Here is a 19534-nt window from a genome sequence, read left to right on the forward strand (position 1 = left end):
TCCACCCTTCCAGCCCTCTTTGATGTGCCCTCTTCTCCACCTTTTGCTGTGGATTTTGTTCTGTCAGTCCTCAGGTCAGTTTCTGGGTTATTTATACTGATGGAAGTGTTATCTAGTTGTATCTGTGGGATCAGGTGAGCTTGGCATCCTCTTACTCTGCCATCTTCCCAGCCTCCCTAGTGTGAGGCTCTTTGATATAAATGATTAGGAAATTGATTTGTCTCAGGTTGTGGTAGTTAAGTCCTTGACCACTAAGAGCTTGGCTATAGTTCTAATGAAGAGAAACAAACATTGTTATATATAAAATAGATATTTAGTATCAATATGTGTCTGTACAAAATAAACTGTTACAGCTGTAGCCATGTGAGATGTTGTTATTAAACAGTTAACTGACACATGAATGTACAAGAATCCTATAGCAGCACCCCTCCATCTTTCCTAAAGTCCATGGCAGCCTAGCACATTATAACTCATATGTGAATTTTAAAGCTTCCAGGAGTGTAAGTTCTATCCATTAAAAGTAATCCACTGGCGGGGCGCCTGGGTGGCGCAGTCGGTTAAGCGTCCGACTTCAGCCAGGTCACGATCTCGCGGTCCGTGAGTTCGAGCCCCGCGTCGGGCTCTGGGCTGATGGCTCAGAGCCTGGAGCCTGTTTCCGATTCTGTGTCTCCCTCTCTCTCTGCCCCTCTCCCGTTCATGCTCTGTCTCTCTCTGTCCCAAAAATAAATAAACGTTGAAATAAAAGTAATCCACTGGAGAGGAACATAGTCTGCAATAGTGCATGGCACATGGTATTATCTTACTAAATATTTGATTGTTAAGGGAATAAATAAGCAAAGTATTAAATTTATATTCTCTGTGTATACATCTTACCAGCTGTGTGATTGGGCAAGTAGTTTGATTTATGAATTTCAAGTAGGTTTTTTTTGTTGCAAAATGGGAATTTTGCCATTTATATCCTAGCTTGTTTTCATGTTGATTGAATGAGATAATATAGGTAAATGTGCTTATAATTAATATTTTAAAAAAACTCTCAAGGTACCTCTTGTTCTAGTATTTTTCTCAGTTGAAATATTGGTTTACTGTTTATATCTTGTAATTGACAGTGATATTCATAACATGAGTACCCTTAGCCTAGTCACAATTAGAAACCAGGTGCATTCCAAATGGGGATTTAACCTATCTTAATTTAATGCATTTGTGAAAACCTAGGTCTCAGCATAGGTTTGGCTGCTCAACCTCCCTTGAGCTGCGGTCTCATTTGACAAACATGAATAATATGTATGCTGTGGAATTGTAATAAGTAAATGAGAACACAAGTGAAAGCCTTGGATGATAAACAATTGTTACTGACTTGTCCCTATACCCCCTCACAAAGTGAAACATCTTGTAATTCTAGTTCTGGGAATTGTTATTCAGTTAATAGGAATATTTTCTTATTTTTCATACATATATACATAATTATATATATATATTATATATAGCAAAGTATTTTTTTACTTGCTGGATTTTTAAAAACTATATATGCTGTATTATTTATTACAGTCTTGCAATAGGTGAGGGACTATGCCAGCCACAAGTCATATACAATCCATATATACAAGTGGATTTTTATTTAAAAAAATCAAAAGTAATTGCCTCAAGAATTTCAACTTAACCTTTATTTAGAGATGAGATTTGAAAAAAACTTAAAGGAATCTTCCTGGCAAAAAGATGTTGCAAATGAAGAACTCAAATATTAAGGACTATGAACATATCTTTCCATGAGCACTGTATTCCTACATAGTCCTTCTGTCTTACAGATTTTATATTCTTAATATAATTGTAGGTTAAAATTTTATATTCAGATTTCTTACAGAAATACAAATCTTTAGATCATTATTTTTTCTTCCAGTTTTATTAAGGTAAAATAGACATATAATATTATAATTTTAGGTATACACATTTGATTCTATATATATGTATAATTTTGATAAATGATCACTATAGTAAGTTTAATTAGCATCCATCACCTCACATCACTTTACATACAAATTTTTCTTATTTGTGATGAGAACTTTTAAGATCGCCGCAGATTACAAATATACAGTGAATATATAAATATTTATACATATATACAAATATACATAGTTAATAGTGACTATTAACTGTAATCACTGGGCTGAACATTACATTCACTGGACTAATTGATCCTATAACTGGAAGTTTGTACCTTTTGACTACCTTCACCTGTTTTTCCACACTATATTTTCTCTCTCTCTCTCTCTCTCTCTCTCTCTTTTCTTTTAGAACTCTGGACTTTTTTCTCCAAAATTCCTTACAAATCATGTCTATGCTCACACATTTCAATTCTTTTTCTGATGACATCCCTGTTTCTTGTCCTGAATTTTTAAATTTTTAATATTTATTTTCAAGAGAGACAGAATGTGAGTGGGGAGGGGCAGAGAGAGAGGGAGACACAATCTGAAGCAGGCTCCAGGCTGCCAGTATGCTGTTCGAGCCTGTTCGGCAGTATGCTGTTCGAGCCTGTTCGGCAGTTCGAGCCTGATGTGGGGCTCGAACCCACGAACTATGAAATCATGACCTGAGCCTAAGTTGGACACTTAACTGACTGAGCCACCCAGGCACCCCTTGTCCTGACTTTTAAATGAGTCCCAACGCGTTGCCAGGAACAACCAAAGATTTATCACCACACATTTAATGCAGTAACTATATGAATATTTGTTGTGAGGCCTGAAAGGAAATGTTATGTTACTCTGTCCTCAAAGGATTTCAATCTAGAAAATAAATTTGCAAACAATAACAATGCTGTGTGTAAATATTTTACAAGTGTTTAAAGCAGGCATATGTGTGCACACAGAGGAGCAGTGTTAGGAATGCTAGAGACCTTGGTGCTAGGCATTGAAGTATGTGTATGAGTTCCCTAAATAAGAAAAGGGAGACGCATGTCTGGCAAATACAAGATCATAAAGATTCTGAAGTCAGACAATGTACCACTTAAGTAGTTTAAAGAACAACAGGGACACCTGGGTGGCCCCAGTCGGTTAAGCCGCCGACTTCGGCTCAGATCATGATTTCACGGTCTGTGAGTTCGAGCCCTGCGTCGAGCTCTGTGCTGACAGCTCAGAGCCTGGAACCTGTTTCAGATTCTGTGTCTCCCTCTCTCTGACCCTCCCCCGTTCATGCTCTGTCTCTCTCTGTCTCAAAAATAAATAAACATTTAAAAAAAAAAAAAAGAACAACAATGTATTTGTTTCCTATTAGTACTCTGATAAATTACCAGAAACTTAGTGACTTGCAACAGCACAACTTTATGATCTTACTGTTCTAGATATCAGAAATCTGAAATCAGTTTTACTGGCTAAAATCAAGCTTCTTCTTGGTACCCTCAATGAGTTCTTGCATTTTCCAGCTTCTGGAGGCCATCTTCATTCCTTGGCTTGTGACCTTCCTACATCTTCAAGCCAGCAGCTTGGGATCTCTTTGACTACAATTGGTGCTTCTATCATGACCACTCCTCCTCCTTATAAGGACCCATATGATTAGATTGAGCCCTGATAATCCAAGATAACCTTCCCAAGATCTGTAACATAAATACATCTGAAAATCTCATTTGCCATTCAAGGAGACATATTCACAAGTCCTAGGAGCTAGGATGTGGACATCTTTGGGGGACCATTATTCAGCCTACTACCAGCAAGAAAGCTAAAATTTAAGATACATAATGGGGGTGAGGCTAGTATGAAATTAGATTTTGAAAAACTTTGAAATCTATGCTAAGGAGTTTGGAACTTAATCTGTAGGCCAGCAGTTTTTATTCCTTAAAAAAGTTAAAAGTATGACGATAGATGCTTGATTCATGTGCATACACTCAAAATTCAAATATAATTACTTGCATGATCACAGATCCCTTGAAGCCAATATATGAAGCCTTTAGGCCTGAAGAGGAAGAAAATAAGCAGGAAAGTAACATAATCAAATCTGTTTCAGAAGGGTAGCTAGTGGTGTTCTTGCACCAAAGGAATGCTGATGAGGCACACATTTAACAATTTTTTAATTTTAAAGAATAGCTGCAATATCGGAGAGAAAATTGAGTTGAAAATTTTTCAGAGGTAGAATAAATAGGCTATGATGATTAAAGAAGCCAGGGGAGACTGAAGCAGGCTTTGAGATGTTTATGAAAAGGCTCCTAATGTATACTTCCTACTGAAATTTCCTCCCACTGTGTGACTGATTTCTGGAATCTGCCTGAAATCAAATGCAACTTTCTATTCAAACATGTTCTGTTCCCCAACTAATTAATTCCTTCTATTAGTAGGGTAGCCATATAATACATAGTCTAAACTGAGACAGTGATTTATTTATAACTATTTTTAAAGATATTCAAATAAATCTTACTTACAAAACTTATTTACAAAACCTGAAATTTAGATTTCTGTAAAACTTCCTTATAGGCTGTGGTGGCTCTAGAATATCCCTTGGTGGGATATTTTGACCTGGTCAACATATGCCTTCTCAGGTCCTGATGTCATAAACTGTCCCACAGGACCTTGCACCGGCATTAGAGGTAGAGGAATGAAGCCTGGTTGCCAAGGTGAAAATGTATGTGGAGGGCAGTGAAAAGATCTTTCCAATGAAGACAGACTTTTTAGTGAAGGACCATATCCAAATGCCATTTGCTGTGAGCTCTAGTTGGAAAAGTCCCTAGTGATATCATAGACTTTGATTTGTATTCTAGTGGGATTGCCCTCTTTGTAAAGTTAGAGATCAATTCATCTAGGTCTGAATATTTAGATTTTTCTTCTGTTCTTTTTCTTTAAAATGTGTTTCACCCTCAAGTACAGAATTGGACCCATTTAGCTTTTCATCTGTTGCCTCCCTTCTTGCCATTCTTGATAACTCCTTACAAAGGCCATTATCTCTTAAGGATGATTCTAGGTCCTCCAACTTTCTCTTAAGATAGTTAAACTTTAAGAATTTTATGTTTCAAATTGTTGGTAAGTTGTACACTTAGGCTTTTCTCCTTTCTGTATAGAGTTGATATTAAGTGAAAACTTCACCCTGAGATGAGAGAACAAATCCAAGGATCATTGACCATGCCATCACCCCCCAAGGAAATCAGAAGTGAAGAGGACTGGAATTCATGTTTTCAGCTCCCATAATCTTGTGTAGCTTTTTTTTAGGAGATGCTGAAGCCAAATGATGAGGCTGCCTAAAGTCCCTTCAGGACACCAAAGTCCATCAGAATCACAGCAAATCACACAAGACACCCACAGCTTCTGCTGGGAATCAAACCTGCTTCCACATATTTGCCACTTACAATATTCCTCATTCCTTTTAGTAGATCCAGTTTTTCCATCTGGTATCACTTCCCTTCACCCAAAGAACTCCTTTTAGCATTTCTTATAGTGTGAACCCACTAACGTCAAATTCACTCAGCTTTCCTCTCTCTGAAAATGTTTTTATTTCACCTTCATCTTATGAAGAACATTTTCTCTGGATATGTAATTTTAATTTTGTAAGAGTTTCTTTGACTCACCCCACCCCCTCAAAACCCTATGTACATATCAGTCCATTATTTTCTGGTCTCCATTATTTCTTCTGAGAACTAAGTTGTAACTCCTATTGTTCCATTAAAGGTAAGTATCTTTCAGGGTGCCTGGGTAGCTCAGTTAAGTGTCTGACTTTTGATTTCGGCTCAGGTCATGATCTCACAGTTCATGGGTTCAAGCTCCACATTGGGCTCTATGCTGACAGTGTAGAGCCTGCTTGGGATTCTCTCTCTTTCCTTCTCTCTGTCTCTCCCTTGCTTGCTTGCTCTCTCTCTCGCTCTCTCTCTCTTTCTCTATATGTGTGTGTCTCTCTGTCTCTCAAAATAAATAAACTTTAAAAAAGTAAGCATCTTTTTCTGGTTTACTTTAAAGGCTTTTTTGGTCTTTAACTCTCATTGTTAGCACTGTTAAAAATATGAGTGGTTTTCTTTATCCTTCTAGAGGTCTGTAGAGCTAAGGGTTAATGTTTGTTATCAATTTTGAAATTTTTCAGCTTTTATTTTCAAAAATGTTTTTCTAGTCCAATCTTTCATTTCCTCCTAGGATTCTAATTAGACTATATGATATTATCCTCCATATTAGTGGCATTCTTTTTTTCTTTTCCTTTCCTTTCTTTTCTTTTCCTTTCTTTTCCTCTTTCTTCCTTTCTTTCTTTCTTTAAGATTCCACATATAAAGATGGAAGTCTTGAACTCTCCCTTCTTAGGATCCTGGTAGAGCGAGTCCTGATACTCTGGCAGCACCCTTCGCTGTCACCTCCCTCAGCCTCACCTTTCCAGAACACTTTTAAGAGTGAAAAGCGATGCTATTAATAACTGCATTGAATCAACAAGCATAAATTGGAACTTTGCCAGGCAGACTGGAGTTTAAGATACACTACTTGGCACAATTTCATTGTCCTGGCAAACAAATCTTAGAGTGTTCCTTCATGCTGTTCTTGACTACGTGACACCTCTTTTGCCTCGTATATAAAGTCAGTTATCAGTCTTACAAGTTCTGTCTACAAAGTTTGTGATTTATCTTTCAGTATCTAAATTCAAGAAATTATCCTCTCAACTGGGCAATTGTTAACAGGGTCCATTTATTTATAAAAAGTTTCCTTTTTATTTTAGCACATTTTAGTCAGACCTCGGATTAATCTGGCAGCACTTTTGTCAAGCTATTTATTTAAGAACATACAGTAATTAGTTCATGGCTGAGGTCCTGCCTAGATTTCTTATTCTTTTATTTAAAGTCCCTTACTTTTCATGCTAATGTCTGTCTCTTTGCCCATCACAAAGACCCACATAAGAATGCCTTCTCCCTCTCCTGCCTTCATAATCAGTGACTCCTGTAGAAGTCCACTCAACACCTGCCTTCTTGCGGCTCTAGCTCCAGTGACCTTCATCCATCATGGGTTGTTGTTGGTTTTTTTTTTTGTTTTGTTTTGTTTTGTTTTTTGCTTTCTTCAAATTCTTTTCTTTTTAACATTTATTTTTGTGAAAGAGAGCAAGTGCGCAAGCATGGAGGAGGGGCAGAGAAAGAGAATCCCAAGCAAGCTCTGCAGGGCTCTGTCCCAGGAACCGTGAGATCATGACCTGAGCTAAAATCAAGAGCTGGATGCTTAACTGACTGAGTGACCCAGGCGCCCCCTGGCTTCAAATTCTTAAGTCCTAAGGGCACACATTTCAAATTTGATTATACAATTTAGTGTATTGTATTTGTTAATTGAAGGGTTAAGACTCAAGTGCCTTCAGGGTCTGTGAAGTAATCATAAACTGTGAAGCAGGCAGAGTAAGGAACAATGGGTATTAAAGTGTTTGTGTTGATTGCTAGTAATTCCCACCTAGGTATGTGGCCTTTCAAATCACTATGCTGGTGAGACAGAATGGCCAAACGGAATACCTTCTCAAGATTTGCAAATAGTGTCCTCAAAAAAATTCTTACGTATACTTCATAGTTCAAGTACTATACCATTATTCATACCTCCTCTTAGCCATAATTCCTCGAATACTAATAGGTACACATTGTCTATTATATAAGTGCTTATGAAATATAGAAGTTAAATTATGGTTTTAGCAAACTTAGTGGGAAAATAAACTGTTTTCAAAAGAAAATGCAGCTCTTGTCTAGTTTTCCCGGACTGAGGAATGGAACCTCTCGTTCCCATCGTAGTCTTGTCCACTTCTTACAGGACTGGGTCCTGATTCTCTCCTTCTGTGGACGCTGGCAAAGTGGATCTGTTTTGGCTTCCAGGGAAGGGATAGGGAATAGTATCCAGTCTAGCCTTAGTCAAGTGACATGCCAAGCGTTAAGTGGGGCCATAAACAGAACTGGAAAAAAGGGACATTAGGCAAGCAAGTGAGGAAATAATAGAAATGCAGGTCAAACAATAAGGCTTAAATAATGACCCACAGAATTGGGATGTCTAAACTAAGGATGTGTCAAAGAATGACAAGATCAACACTATGTACCTGACAAAAAGACAAAGCTGAACTTACTGACTGTCACAGTGGGGGAAAACTCTGATGGTCAGGCATGGTCTTTCTGAGCAGAGCAGACTGATGATAATTATACAGGTGGGTTTGCAGGAGTGTGGCATCATTGGAAGGAGAGTGGTTACTCAAATGAGACAGTTATTGATTGGTTGACACTCAAAGACATACTTATTAGACTGAGCCCCTTCTTAATTGGGCTGTTACTGATAGGTTGGCTTGCAAAATTACTTGGTTTACTGAGGGAAGGTGCTGATCAATTGAACAGGTTTAAAATTAGTTATATTGGCTATTTGTTTCCATGACTACAGAACATTCGATCTTTTCCTAGGAGTATTGTAATTTTTTTTTTCCTCAAATGGGATGAGAATGCACCTAGACTTCAGAACAGAAATATGATCAGATTATGAACTGGACCTCTTTCTGGAAAATCCTTCAGAAAATAATTAGAAGAAGGTAAGAATAGTCCCAAGGCCAGGTAATGGAGCAGTGGTAACAAATAGACTAATAAACCCAAGAAAGACCTACTTCCCATGATTTTCCAAGGAGCCAAGGCCCATAGAAGAGTCTTTCTTTGGATATATAAGGATTTTCATGCCCAGTAATGTTACTGAATAGCCAACCAGCAAGGGTCAGCAAACTTTTTCTGTAAAGGGTCAGATGGTAAATGTTTTAGGCCTTGTGGGCCATAGGTTCAGTCTCTGTTGCAGATGCTAACCTTGGCCACTGTAGTACCAAAGCAGCCAGGCATGTTATATAAACAGATGGGTGCAACCAGAGTTGATCTAGAGTAGCTAGAAGGGGCCTGTGGTGGCCAGATGTGGCTCACAGACTGTAGTTTGCTGACTGCTGACCTAGAGCAAATAATCTTTCAGGTGCACATGCTGCTAGAGATTCAAAACCCCAAATATCTGAACCTCTCTGGTCAAGAGATAGTATATAAACAATAAATAGTTGCTGACTGACTACTGATACCCTGTCTGATTGGATGCCATTGATTCTGGTCCAGGCTAGTGTACTCCTGGAGTAGTAGCTGGGATAGAGGTAGAGCTGGAGTATAGGCAGACTGAGTTTGGGAGGAAAAGCCTCTAATGTCCCATTTCCAATGGGCATCAGGTGATTGATGCTGTCAGTGCCGCCACCACCACACCCCATGATACTCGCCGGTCTCTGCTACGTGGCCAGCAGTACTGTAACTGCTGACCACTGCTGTTCTGACAACTGTTATTGCTACTCCAGCTGAAGAGATTTTGCCTTTTGAAAACTGGTAGCTCTGCCAGTTAACATCAGAGAGATCGACTTTGAAGGATTTTTAGCTTCTTTGGTGGCTAGAGGACAACTTGGCCTTTTTAGATCCCTTCATCAAACTTCCCCAGGTTACAGGGTCATTTGAATGAAGCATCCTAGGGATCTGACCATCCTTTATGAAGTCAGCTTGACTCCTTCCTCCAGGGAGCCCACAGATCTTGAAAATAGGGATCCTTTTCTGACCTGGTATTTCAGCATTTCTGGGAGTAGTCATGGAATTAGCCTACCAGAGTGAACTATTCTGAAAAATACTTGTTACAATTTCTTTATTCTTTCTGGGAAAAAAAAAAGTGATAGCTCATATTTTATATAAACAACTCTCTTGGCTGGGGCTTGTATATCTTAAGATTCTTTATAAATCAATACTTAGGAATATATATGTTAGTCAGCTCAGAGAACTTTCTGGAATTAGACTCTACTATCACGTGCATCTCTTTAGGGGTGAGGAAAATTATTTTGGACTCCAATTTTAGATCTATTCCATGGAAAGACATTGTTTGATGTGAAGAATGTTTTTAGTTCTGTTTGTTAAATGGCCTATTCAGGGTATCTTTTTGCCGTGAAATGTAGTCATTACCAAAAATAAGGATAAGTTTAGCACAGTACTAATTTCACTTTATAATAGTGTACAAGTACTTGTGAAAATAAGGACTAGATTTTTGTCATCCTTATATAGTATTATATATATGTATTAGGAACAATAATGCAAGGTATAATATTTTGATGTTCTAACTTGTTCTCACATTACTTAATGTTTTTGAAATCCATCATGAAAAATTGGGAAGGAGCAATAAAGTTTTGAAAAAATAATTAAGGCTATCTTTATCAGCTATTTAAGTCAATTATAAAGATACAGTTATTCAAATATGGATATGGAATAAAACTAGGTAAACTATGGAAGAAAGAAAAACCTAGATAGAATATATTAGTCTGAAAAAGACCCTGGTTGTGTATGTGTACGTATATGAATTTAATATATAGTAAGGATAGTATCATACATGGGAAATGAAAAACTTGCTCAAAAAATGGGAGTCATCCGGTTAGTATATTAGGTTAAAGACAAACTTGTTTTACACACAGGACTTTCAAATATAGTAACATATTTGAGAGTTCGATTTCTTTCTCCAATGGGAGTCTAATTGATACAGGCATGTTAATGCAGCCATACTCCACAAGGTCATTCAGAGGTCTAGGTTCCTTCCATCTGCTCAGTCTTTCATCCCCTGGGACTCTTTCTCCTGTATGATCCAAGTGAGGTGTATTCACATTCCAACATGTGATGAAGAGGAAGGATCCTATGAATCATGCGACACAGAAGTTGTACATACCCAATCGATTCACACTCTGTTAATGAGTCATGGCCCTATCTACTGGTATGAAAGGTTGGGAAATGTAATCTGTAGATGAACAACTATGGGCTCAGCCCCAACTAAGAGGGAAAAGAAGCTCTAATAGTATCAGAAAGAGAGATTGCATCCTGGAAAGAATTAACCATGTGGGCCACAGTAGTTAAATGAAAAATAAAAAATCAAATCAATTTAGATCCTCATTTTTTGCTATATTTCAAAAAATATTCCACATAGATAAATAATCCAACCATATGATAAGCATCCAAAATTGCTTTTTTATTACTATTTGCCAGGTAATATACTAAGAGCTTTTTATAGATTATATATCATTTAATCCTTAAAATGAGCTTATAAAAGAGACTTGTTAAGTAACGATTTGATAAATGGACAATGCCACACATGGGTTAGAAAATACAAATGACTAATGAGGAATTTTCTTATCTTTAATGATAAATCTGAATTTTAAGTGAGAAGTCCTTTTCGTTTATTAAGTTATGAAATATTTTACAAAATATTCAAACTTGGGTAGCGTGAATTGAGGATTATAAACTGCCAGAGTCAATGTGTGTCAACAACCTTAGCACATGTTAATATTCAACGTGATCCAACAATTTCACTTTCTGGAGTCTTGACTAGAAAATAATCAGAATGAGGATAAAGCATTACTTAGAGTCACATACACACATAAAATCAGTAACCATGTAAATGCCTAAAAATAGGAGAATGACTAAAAAAACCGTTATATATACAGAACATAATATTGTATGTGATTAAAATTGTTTATAGTGTTAACAGTATGGGAGCATGTCAGTGATATAATGGTAAGTGAAAAAAATTAGGATGGAAAACTCACAAATTAGATTTAAATTATGTTTTTCAAAAACAAAAAATAGAATCAAAATATGTTAAATGTTTTTGGGTGTCCTTTGTTATTTTTTCACTACCTCATCTCTGCTTCTTTGTTACTGCCTCTGTGCTGACTAATTAAAAAGCCTTATTGATTTTCATTCCTCTCTCCTCCCATTAAATGATCCATAAGAGAAGGTATCATGTCTTTCTGATCATTGTATATTGTTGCATAGTGCCTCAACCAGTATAGGTGATAAAAATTGACCTAATCTTTAGGCTTTTATTTTTCACCAAAGACTGGCAGTACTTGTATCCTCAGAAAAAGAAGACAAAATTTTAATGTATTGGAAAAAGTCTGTTTTATAATAATTTTCTTTAATAGTCTAGTTTTCTACTGGGTAAATGGAAAGCAGAAGTGATAAAATCTACATTAGGTGGAAGCAGAAAAAAGTTTTATTTTTCAGTGGAGGGGTTTATGTCCATTTGCCCACTCCCATTCCATTGTTTGGCCTTGGGATTGTGTCAGTGCACCTTGTGGAAGTGTCTTTGCAATGTTCTAAATGCATGCATTGAAATAAAATGGACTTTGTCATGTCCTCTGGCTTTGCTGTGGGCACTGTTGATTGGCTGGAAATATACATTTGAAGGGGAAGTACCGAAATGGGAACTGATTTCCGCTTTCCCTGGTCTTCCCACCCTGTGCCTTTAAGATACAATTTTATTATGTTTTGTTGTTGAGGGCAATTTAAGTCTTCTAAAATTGGGTAAAGTGAAACTTCTCACGCAGTATTAGTCAGCATTCTCTTAAATGTGCCACTAAAAAGGATTTGACCAAAAAGTGGTAATAAAAAAATAGGACAGTGTCCTTCTGGCTTATGTGAAATGGATATTTTAGCTATCAGTTCAAATATTTGGAAATTGTAAAGTCTGTCACATTTTCTAATGACACAGCATGTGAAGTAGGACATTGTTGAAAGGTCAACCAGAGGCTGATTTTCCACACTATAAATCACATATGTTGAATTGTGGAAGTCTAGAAACCTGTTGTTTTACGTTGATCACCAGTGTCTGTGAATAAGGTAATTCAAAAGTAATGAGAAGTGGTAAGAGTTGCATAAAATAAAGTATTTTCACTTAAAACAATTCTGATAGACTAAAGGTGGAGGGAAGAATGTTTTGATAGACTTTAACTAGTTTCTAAGGGGCAGTGGGAGTGAAAAGTGTCTCAGAAAAGTGAGGCATGTGCCTGCAGATTGAAACCTGAGTGTGAATATGTGAATTTTTCTTAGGAGTAGCAACTAGGAATCAGGTTTGCATATTCGCTGTTTTGCACTTAGTCCTCCTATTAATGAATACCACCAGGTGATGGGTGTTTTCTGACCGGAGAAAGCCTGTGTGTGGCATCTGGCAAGTCAGGTTTAAGAAAAAGATGTCAGCAGCTTAAGGCCCCTGTCACATGACCTCCTCTACTTGCCAATACTAGACGCTCTGGATCAGATTTCAACTCCAGGCAGTCCTGCCAGCCATGTGGGTTCAGCCGAGTGAGAAGCAAAACCACGCTTCCGAAAATGTTAGGAGCTGCTCTTCGCTCCCTCTGAGGCCTCTGGATTAGGAACTGTGTTTCAAATGAAATCATATCTACTGAATGGAATTCTCGTATTTTGCTGTCATTTTGATGTTTTCATCTGGTCTTCATCACTTCTACCAGGCACTTCCTGCGAGAATGGGGGCAGGCGCTCTCGCTATCTGTGTGAGTACAGGCCGCCCCCGTCTTCTGTGGACACGGCGGGGCTGAGGAGAGGCCTGTGCTCTCCTGGTTTCGCTGCGATGTTTGTGCGATTTTGTTTTTCCTTTCTAGGAGGTGGGGGAAGGTTTGTTACTTAAATGCCTATCTATTCAAATGGACGTTAAACAGTGTTTGGGGCAGCATTCAGCATTTTTGTCTGTTTGCCTTTCCAAAAAAGATGAAGGAAGAAGTGTGCTGGAGTTTATGCGGTTAGAACAACTTGATTTAAAGTAAAGCATTCTCGAGCATTTCAGACTTCCTTATTATAGATGAGTTAAATATGAATGCTTAATTGTAGTTACCGGAAAAGTCTAGTGGCTAGACTGAGAACGAATGAAAATAACCACGAATTTGTTCCTTCTGGGTATGTGTATGACCTTTTTCTATTCACATTTTTGTTTTCTTTTAGTAATGCTAGAATTTCTGTTGAAGCATGGTTGCTGAAAGTGACAGAGAAAGAGCTTGTTTGATAAATGTTAGCGAAACCTTAATGGACTGTAGAAATTTCTGGTTACAATACAGTAGCATCAATAAATACCACTGATGTAAAATCCATGAGAAAATGCATGTATTTCTAGGGCTGAATTAATAAACTTCAAAAGCAGTTCTGTTGATGCTACTTTTGCAATAACCACGTATTGTCAATTATACAATTTACAGAATGCTGTGATTTAAGTTTTAATTTCAATATATAGAAAATGCATATATATCAAGCATACTTGTATTTATAAACTGGTATTGTCTTCCAAGGGGGCATTTTGTTTGTCCCTAGAAGAGCTAAATGAGAAATACATATTATTCTTTATTATCAACTTTATCTGCTGACTTCTGTATCATCACAGGTCACATCTTTTTTCTTTTTTTTTTTTTTCAAGTTTCAGAAACAGCTGCGATTTGTGGTAGGTTGTGATGGCATCCTAAAACATCTAGAGATATCTGGGCAATTTTTTACACATATGCCCCAAATGGTCACCACATGGTAAATCAGCCCCATAGATTGAACTTTCATAGCAAAACTCCCTCATTTTTGTGCTTGGAACTTTTTGGTATCCTGTGTGCCTGTCTGTCTCTTTTCTTCTTAGCCCTGAGCCTTGTAGCATCCAGGTATCCATGTGATTATCTTTTTATCATTCCCAAGAGTTTTCTTCAAAATCTGATTTTTTTTTTCTATTGTAAAATACTGACCTTCTATTTCACTTCATCTTTCCAAGTTTGGAAAACAAATACTTTAGGACAGGAAATGTGTAGAGTATGAAGCAGCAGATCAACCTATTTGGCCTGAGACAGTCATCTCTGATTAGACCCTTACTTCTTGCTTGTGGCCTGCATGCATTGATCTCTACTTGATTGAAATGCACACTGACCCATGTATGAAACTGAATATTTTTCCTTAGTTTAATCCAAAGTGTATGCAAAATTTCATGTAAAGTTGACATGAAAATCATACTATATAAGAGATTATTCACTCTAGTAGAGGAGTGATTCTCAGTCATTCCTATTCTTTAACTTCAGGTTAGCCTTTTTTCTTTTTTTTTTTTTTTCTATCCCAGTTCTACTTATAGGAAATGCTTATGTTTTTAGGATTTTTAAATTTTTTTTTTTCAACGTTTTATTTATTTTGGGGACAGAGAGAGACAGAGCATGAACGGGGGAGGGGCAGAGAGAGAGGGAGACACAGAATCGGAAACAGGCTCCAGGCTCTGAGCCATCAGCCCAGAGCCCGACGCGGGGCTCGAACTCACGGGCCGCGAGATCGTGACCTGGCTGAAGTCGGACGCTTAACCGACTGCGCCACCCAGGCGCCCCAGGATTTTTAGCATAGTATTTCTGGAAAAACATAGCTGAAGGAGAAAAAAATATTTTTTTTTTCATGTTTGTGGCAGAAAGGTGAGAGCTATGTAAATGTAAGCATAGGGGCTGGCATACTTGTTTTTAGTTTGGGACCTCTTTACCTAGACATATCTTATATGTAGCAATGGCTCAGATATCCTGATACTGAAGATAGTTGTTTAGACAGAATAATAGAATACTAGATATTTGTAGTGTGTGTGTGTGCATACGTACGCATGTTGAAGTGGAACACTCCATTCATTGGAGTTCAAAGAGCCTCCATTTCTATGTCCATTGACCAACCACCTTTCTCTTCCTCATTCTTTTCATCTCTTCCCATATTACTAGCACTGTTAGTAAAGCCAAAGTGGGCTCAAAATTTCACTTACTACTCATATTTACAAAGAAGTTGCAGCTTCTTCACTATAACATCTGTTTTTCCTCAATAAACTACACCCAGGTGGAATGGGAACCATACCTGCCAGTTAATATTGCCTTAGTCTCTTCTAGCTTTAAATGTCACTTTGAGAGGACTCCAGCTCTCTCAGGTGAAATCTTGAGTCTTTCAGACCTCTTGTACCTCCTTCTGTTCTGTCCAAGGTGGCATCTGGGTATTTAGAGGAAGGTGGGCTTGCAAGTAGGAGTTGCCATATCCCAATGGCTGAAGAAAGAGGGGCCCAGAAAACATGCGTGTCGATTTTTATATTGTGGATGTTCTGGTCTCTGGTGTGTTTAGCAAACCTTCGGTGAATTTGTAGGTAAGTTCTGTTGGTATTATCCAGGCCTTGCAGTCCACTCCTCCTGAGTTAACTCCAACTTTTGTTGGTGCTGGGAACAATTCTAAGGATGTCCTGGGCCTTGTAGCCTTTGTCCCTAATTTGACCCCTCCACTCCTGTAGCCTCATCACTGTGTATCCTCAGCTACCTTTTTGTCTATCCCATAGTGCAAGCAGGAGCTGTGGTCCTAGTACAGAAAGGTTCACAAACCATATTATGATATTCTAGTCACAGATTTATTGAACAGCTTAAAACACAGCACAAAGCAAGGAGGGAAAGATCTGCTAGGCTTACCTACATAGAAAGGGTTTCAGTGGGATGAAAGGCCCACATTCTGAGTCCTGTGTTACATGATATTTGTCTGTTCTGTTTCTCGTCTTCTCTACCACATCAACCTTTCCTGGTCACAGTGGGTTTTTTGAGGACCAGTGTTGAGTGTGTGCAGGGGGCTCAGCAGATGGAACATGACTGAGCCAACACAGCTTGCTCTATCATTAGAGACAAGTGTGCCTAGGTATAGTTCTAACTTGCTAAAATAGACTCCTGAACGGCTATGGATTTTTATCTGCATATCTCAGGCAGATAACACATGGGGCCAGCAAGGGTATAATCAATGGGTGCCTCATTTAAGAGATGAATATTTGATGTCTCATAACTGTTGGGTGCTTAACTTGTTTCTTCTATCTCTACTTAATTATCTATGTCAACTGTGTCCACCACACTATCTCCTTACATATTGTTGAAACTTAGTTGTACTTCTCCTCATTGTTTTTCCCTTCTCTATTTGGCTGAACTGAATTGTCTTAAGTAATACAACAAACAAATATTTTGCAAATTCAAGTTTCAAAACTCATCGTGGTTATTTATCTTTGTTTCTAGTTTGATGTTTGGCACCAAATTCATCCCAAACAGACTACATTTACATTTCTTAAATGCCATGATGGATTTCTTCATTTTTTTCCCATCTTCTGTGTTTTCTGTCTTTGTTTTGTTTTGTTTGTTTGGAGTTTAGAATGTAGGCTCATTTTGGAAACTGGCAAATCTTGGTTATGTTATTTACTTTACTCTGACCTTAGACATTATTAAACAGTATGCTTTCTTGATAATTTAAAGAACATTTGACCATCTGTTCAGCTTCTTGACATTATATATTTGTCTCACTAGCAGACAGTAAAGTTTGGACACAGGTGTCCTTTCTTATTTGTATCTCTTATCTATTGTTCAGGGCTAGGCAGTAGTAGTTGTTCAATAAATATTAGCACAGAAACAGTAGGTGAAACTATAAAACCTAATGCCTGACTTCAGTGTATTTTATGTTTAAATGGGTCTTTTGAAGACCCTCATAAAGCTAAAGGCATGCCTGCAAAAGCATTCAATCTTTGATGGTACTTTTTGTGAAAATGGCACAATTTGCCATTTATGAGAATGAGCAGTATAATTGTAAATATTTTGTACTTTAAAAAATCATTTGAGTCTCCAGCTGAATAACACATGAATTCTCTTACTATAAAACTGCATCAAGTCAATGCAAGTAATTCTGCACATCCATTCCATCTCAGATGATATATGGGCTGGTCAGGGCATAGCTTTCCCTCAGGTAGGCATGTAATCTGCTTTAATCAGGGTAATTAATACCAAGGGTCCCAACAGGAAATCCCTGGAATCTCAGTAGTTTGGGGAAACAGATAAATTTGTGGATTACTCACAGTCTGATGCAGGTTGAATCTCTCCTCCATCTGGTGACTCTAGTGTCCAGACTGCCTCCATTCTGTGAGATATTTGCTGTTTCAGCATTTGACTGTGTATCCCTTAGTTTATATCAGGGATAAAAGGAAATAGAGAAGGTACACATGTTTTTATCTGCCTCATTCTGGAAGTGATTCATTTCTCTTAAAGTTCATTTCTTTGAACTAGTCGTATGTTCCCATGTGATGCAAAGGTGGTTTGGAAATGTAGAGAAGTACCTCATGGAATATTTATAAACACTATTTCTGGCGCATAACCTAAAATGCTCAAATCAAAGAGAAAGATGTATGCTCCATAATTGGGATAGAGCAGTTCTGTCTCTAATTCTCCTACTGAATGTAAACAAGGAATTACACACCCCAGGTGCTGCTGACAGATATCTAATCTATGGATCAAGAAGGGAAGACAGCCTAAGGATATCTTAATACATCAGCAAATGGCAGAACAGTGGTGACATTCATGAGCCACTGAATCTACCAGCTTAGAATCTTTCCTTCCCCTGAACTCCTTTGTATTAGTATAATGGGATAATAAATGGCCTTATTATTTTAGCCAGTTTGAACTAGAATTTCAATTACATGCAGCCAAAACATCTTAATTGATAAACTTCATCATGCAGTGGCTTGCTTTGCGATGGTTTTGGGAAGCTTGTCATGAACTGGAATGAGGCAGGATTTGAGGCAGGACACATGGGTTTGAATCTTGGCTCAACCACTTATTGGCTATTGGCTGTGTGACCCTGGGCAATAAACTTAACCTCTCTCTTTCCGCACCTATCAAGTAGGGATAACAACAGCCTAAACAGGATTGTTGTGAGAATCAAATAAAACAGTAATGTAAAAATACATTGACAACTTCATAAAAAAAATTAATTTTGTTATGTGGCAGTCTACTTTATGTCTTTTTTTAAAGGTGATTTCCTTAATACTGTCCTTACAGATGGATTATACTTCTGAAGGGACTGTTGATATTATTGGATTTGGACCAAATTTTAAACAGGATTAAGCCTTTAATCTTTTGTTTTTCCACAATAAACTGATGAGGTATTAGAGGAAGACAAGATTAGTAACAGGCAAACAAAAGCGTGTAAATTTTCCTATGGAAATCTGAATTGTATTGCAAGAAGAATTTTCATCTCTGCCATACAGAATTCAAAAATCAAACAAAAATATGGTCAAAATTAGTGTCTAGAATCTGAGTATGGGTAAAGTCCCTAGTATCTAGGTTACTAATTTCAGAGTCAGCTTCATTTGAAGCACAGTTAGTCGTGTATATTGGTTTAATGTCTCTGTGCAGAAGATTGTAAATAAGCATTAGTGACTGGTGAAAAGTGCAAACGAGCATGAAGAAGCATATAAAGTGGAAGAATGGGGTAACTGGGTAAAGAAGACTAGGCTAAGGTAATAAATTAGATTAATCCAATCTAAATCTTAAAGTGATTTACGCAACTGAAATTCCAAAGATAAAGAAGCTTGTGTCTAGTAGTTTCTGAAATAGAAACTGTAAGAAACCTTACTTGAGCTATTATCTGTAATTGTGGATTTCCAATGGTTTATAAAGAGGTAGCAAATCATAGCATAATTAAGTTTATATAAGTTATATAACTAAATATAAGTTTTGTAACTAGCAGGCAGATTCGAGATTTTTTTAAAATTTGTCATTCTGAACTTGGTTTATGGGAAAAGATGCTGCAACAACTTCGAATTATTACAGCTACTTCTTTAAGATTGTTAAATTTGGAGCGTCTACCACATCAGATATTAACAGAAATTAAAACATTTGAAATTATAATGGCTAGCCAGTTGAATAAAAATAATTGCTGGATTTCTTCTTTACTCTTTAAACTAGAGATGGATCAAGGATA

At 37.4% G+C, this 19534-nt stretch overlaps 1 protein-coding gene across 1 annotated transcript in view; it reads left to right on the forward strand.

The window, feature by feature from the left end:
- Positions 1-13038: 13038 nt before the first annotated feature.
- The window catches only part of FAM13A (family with sequence similarity 13 member A), a 341975-nt gene continuing 335479 nt past the window's right edge, over positions 13039-19534 (forward strand). Inside the window, 1 exon segment of the mRNA XM_043572193.1 lies at positions 13039-13281. Coding sequence (XP_043428128.1) covers positions 13177-13281 — 105 coding nt within the window. The 5' untranslated portion in view covers positions 13039-13176.

Source organism: Prionailurus bengalensis, chromosome B1 (assembly GCF_016509475.1).
Source record: "Prionailurus bengalensis isolate Pbe53 chromosome B1, Fcat_Pben_1.1_paternal_pri, whole genome shotgun sequence".
NCBI lineage: Eukaryota > Metazoa > Chordata > Mammalia > Carnivora > Felidae > Prionailurus > Prionailurus bengalensis.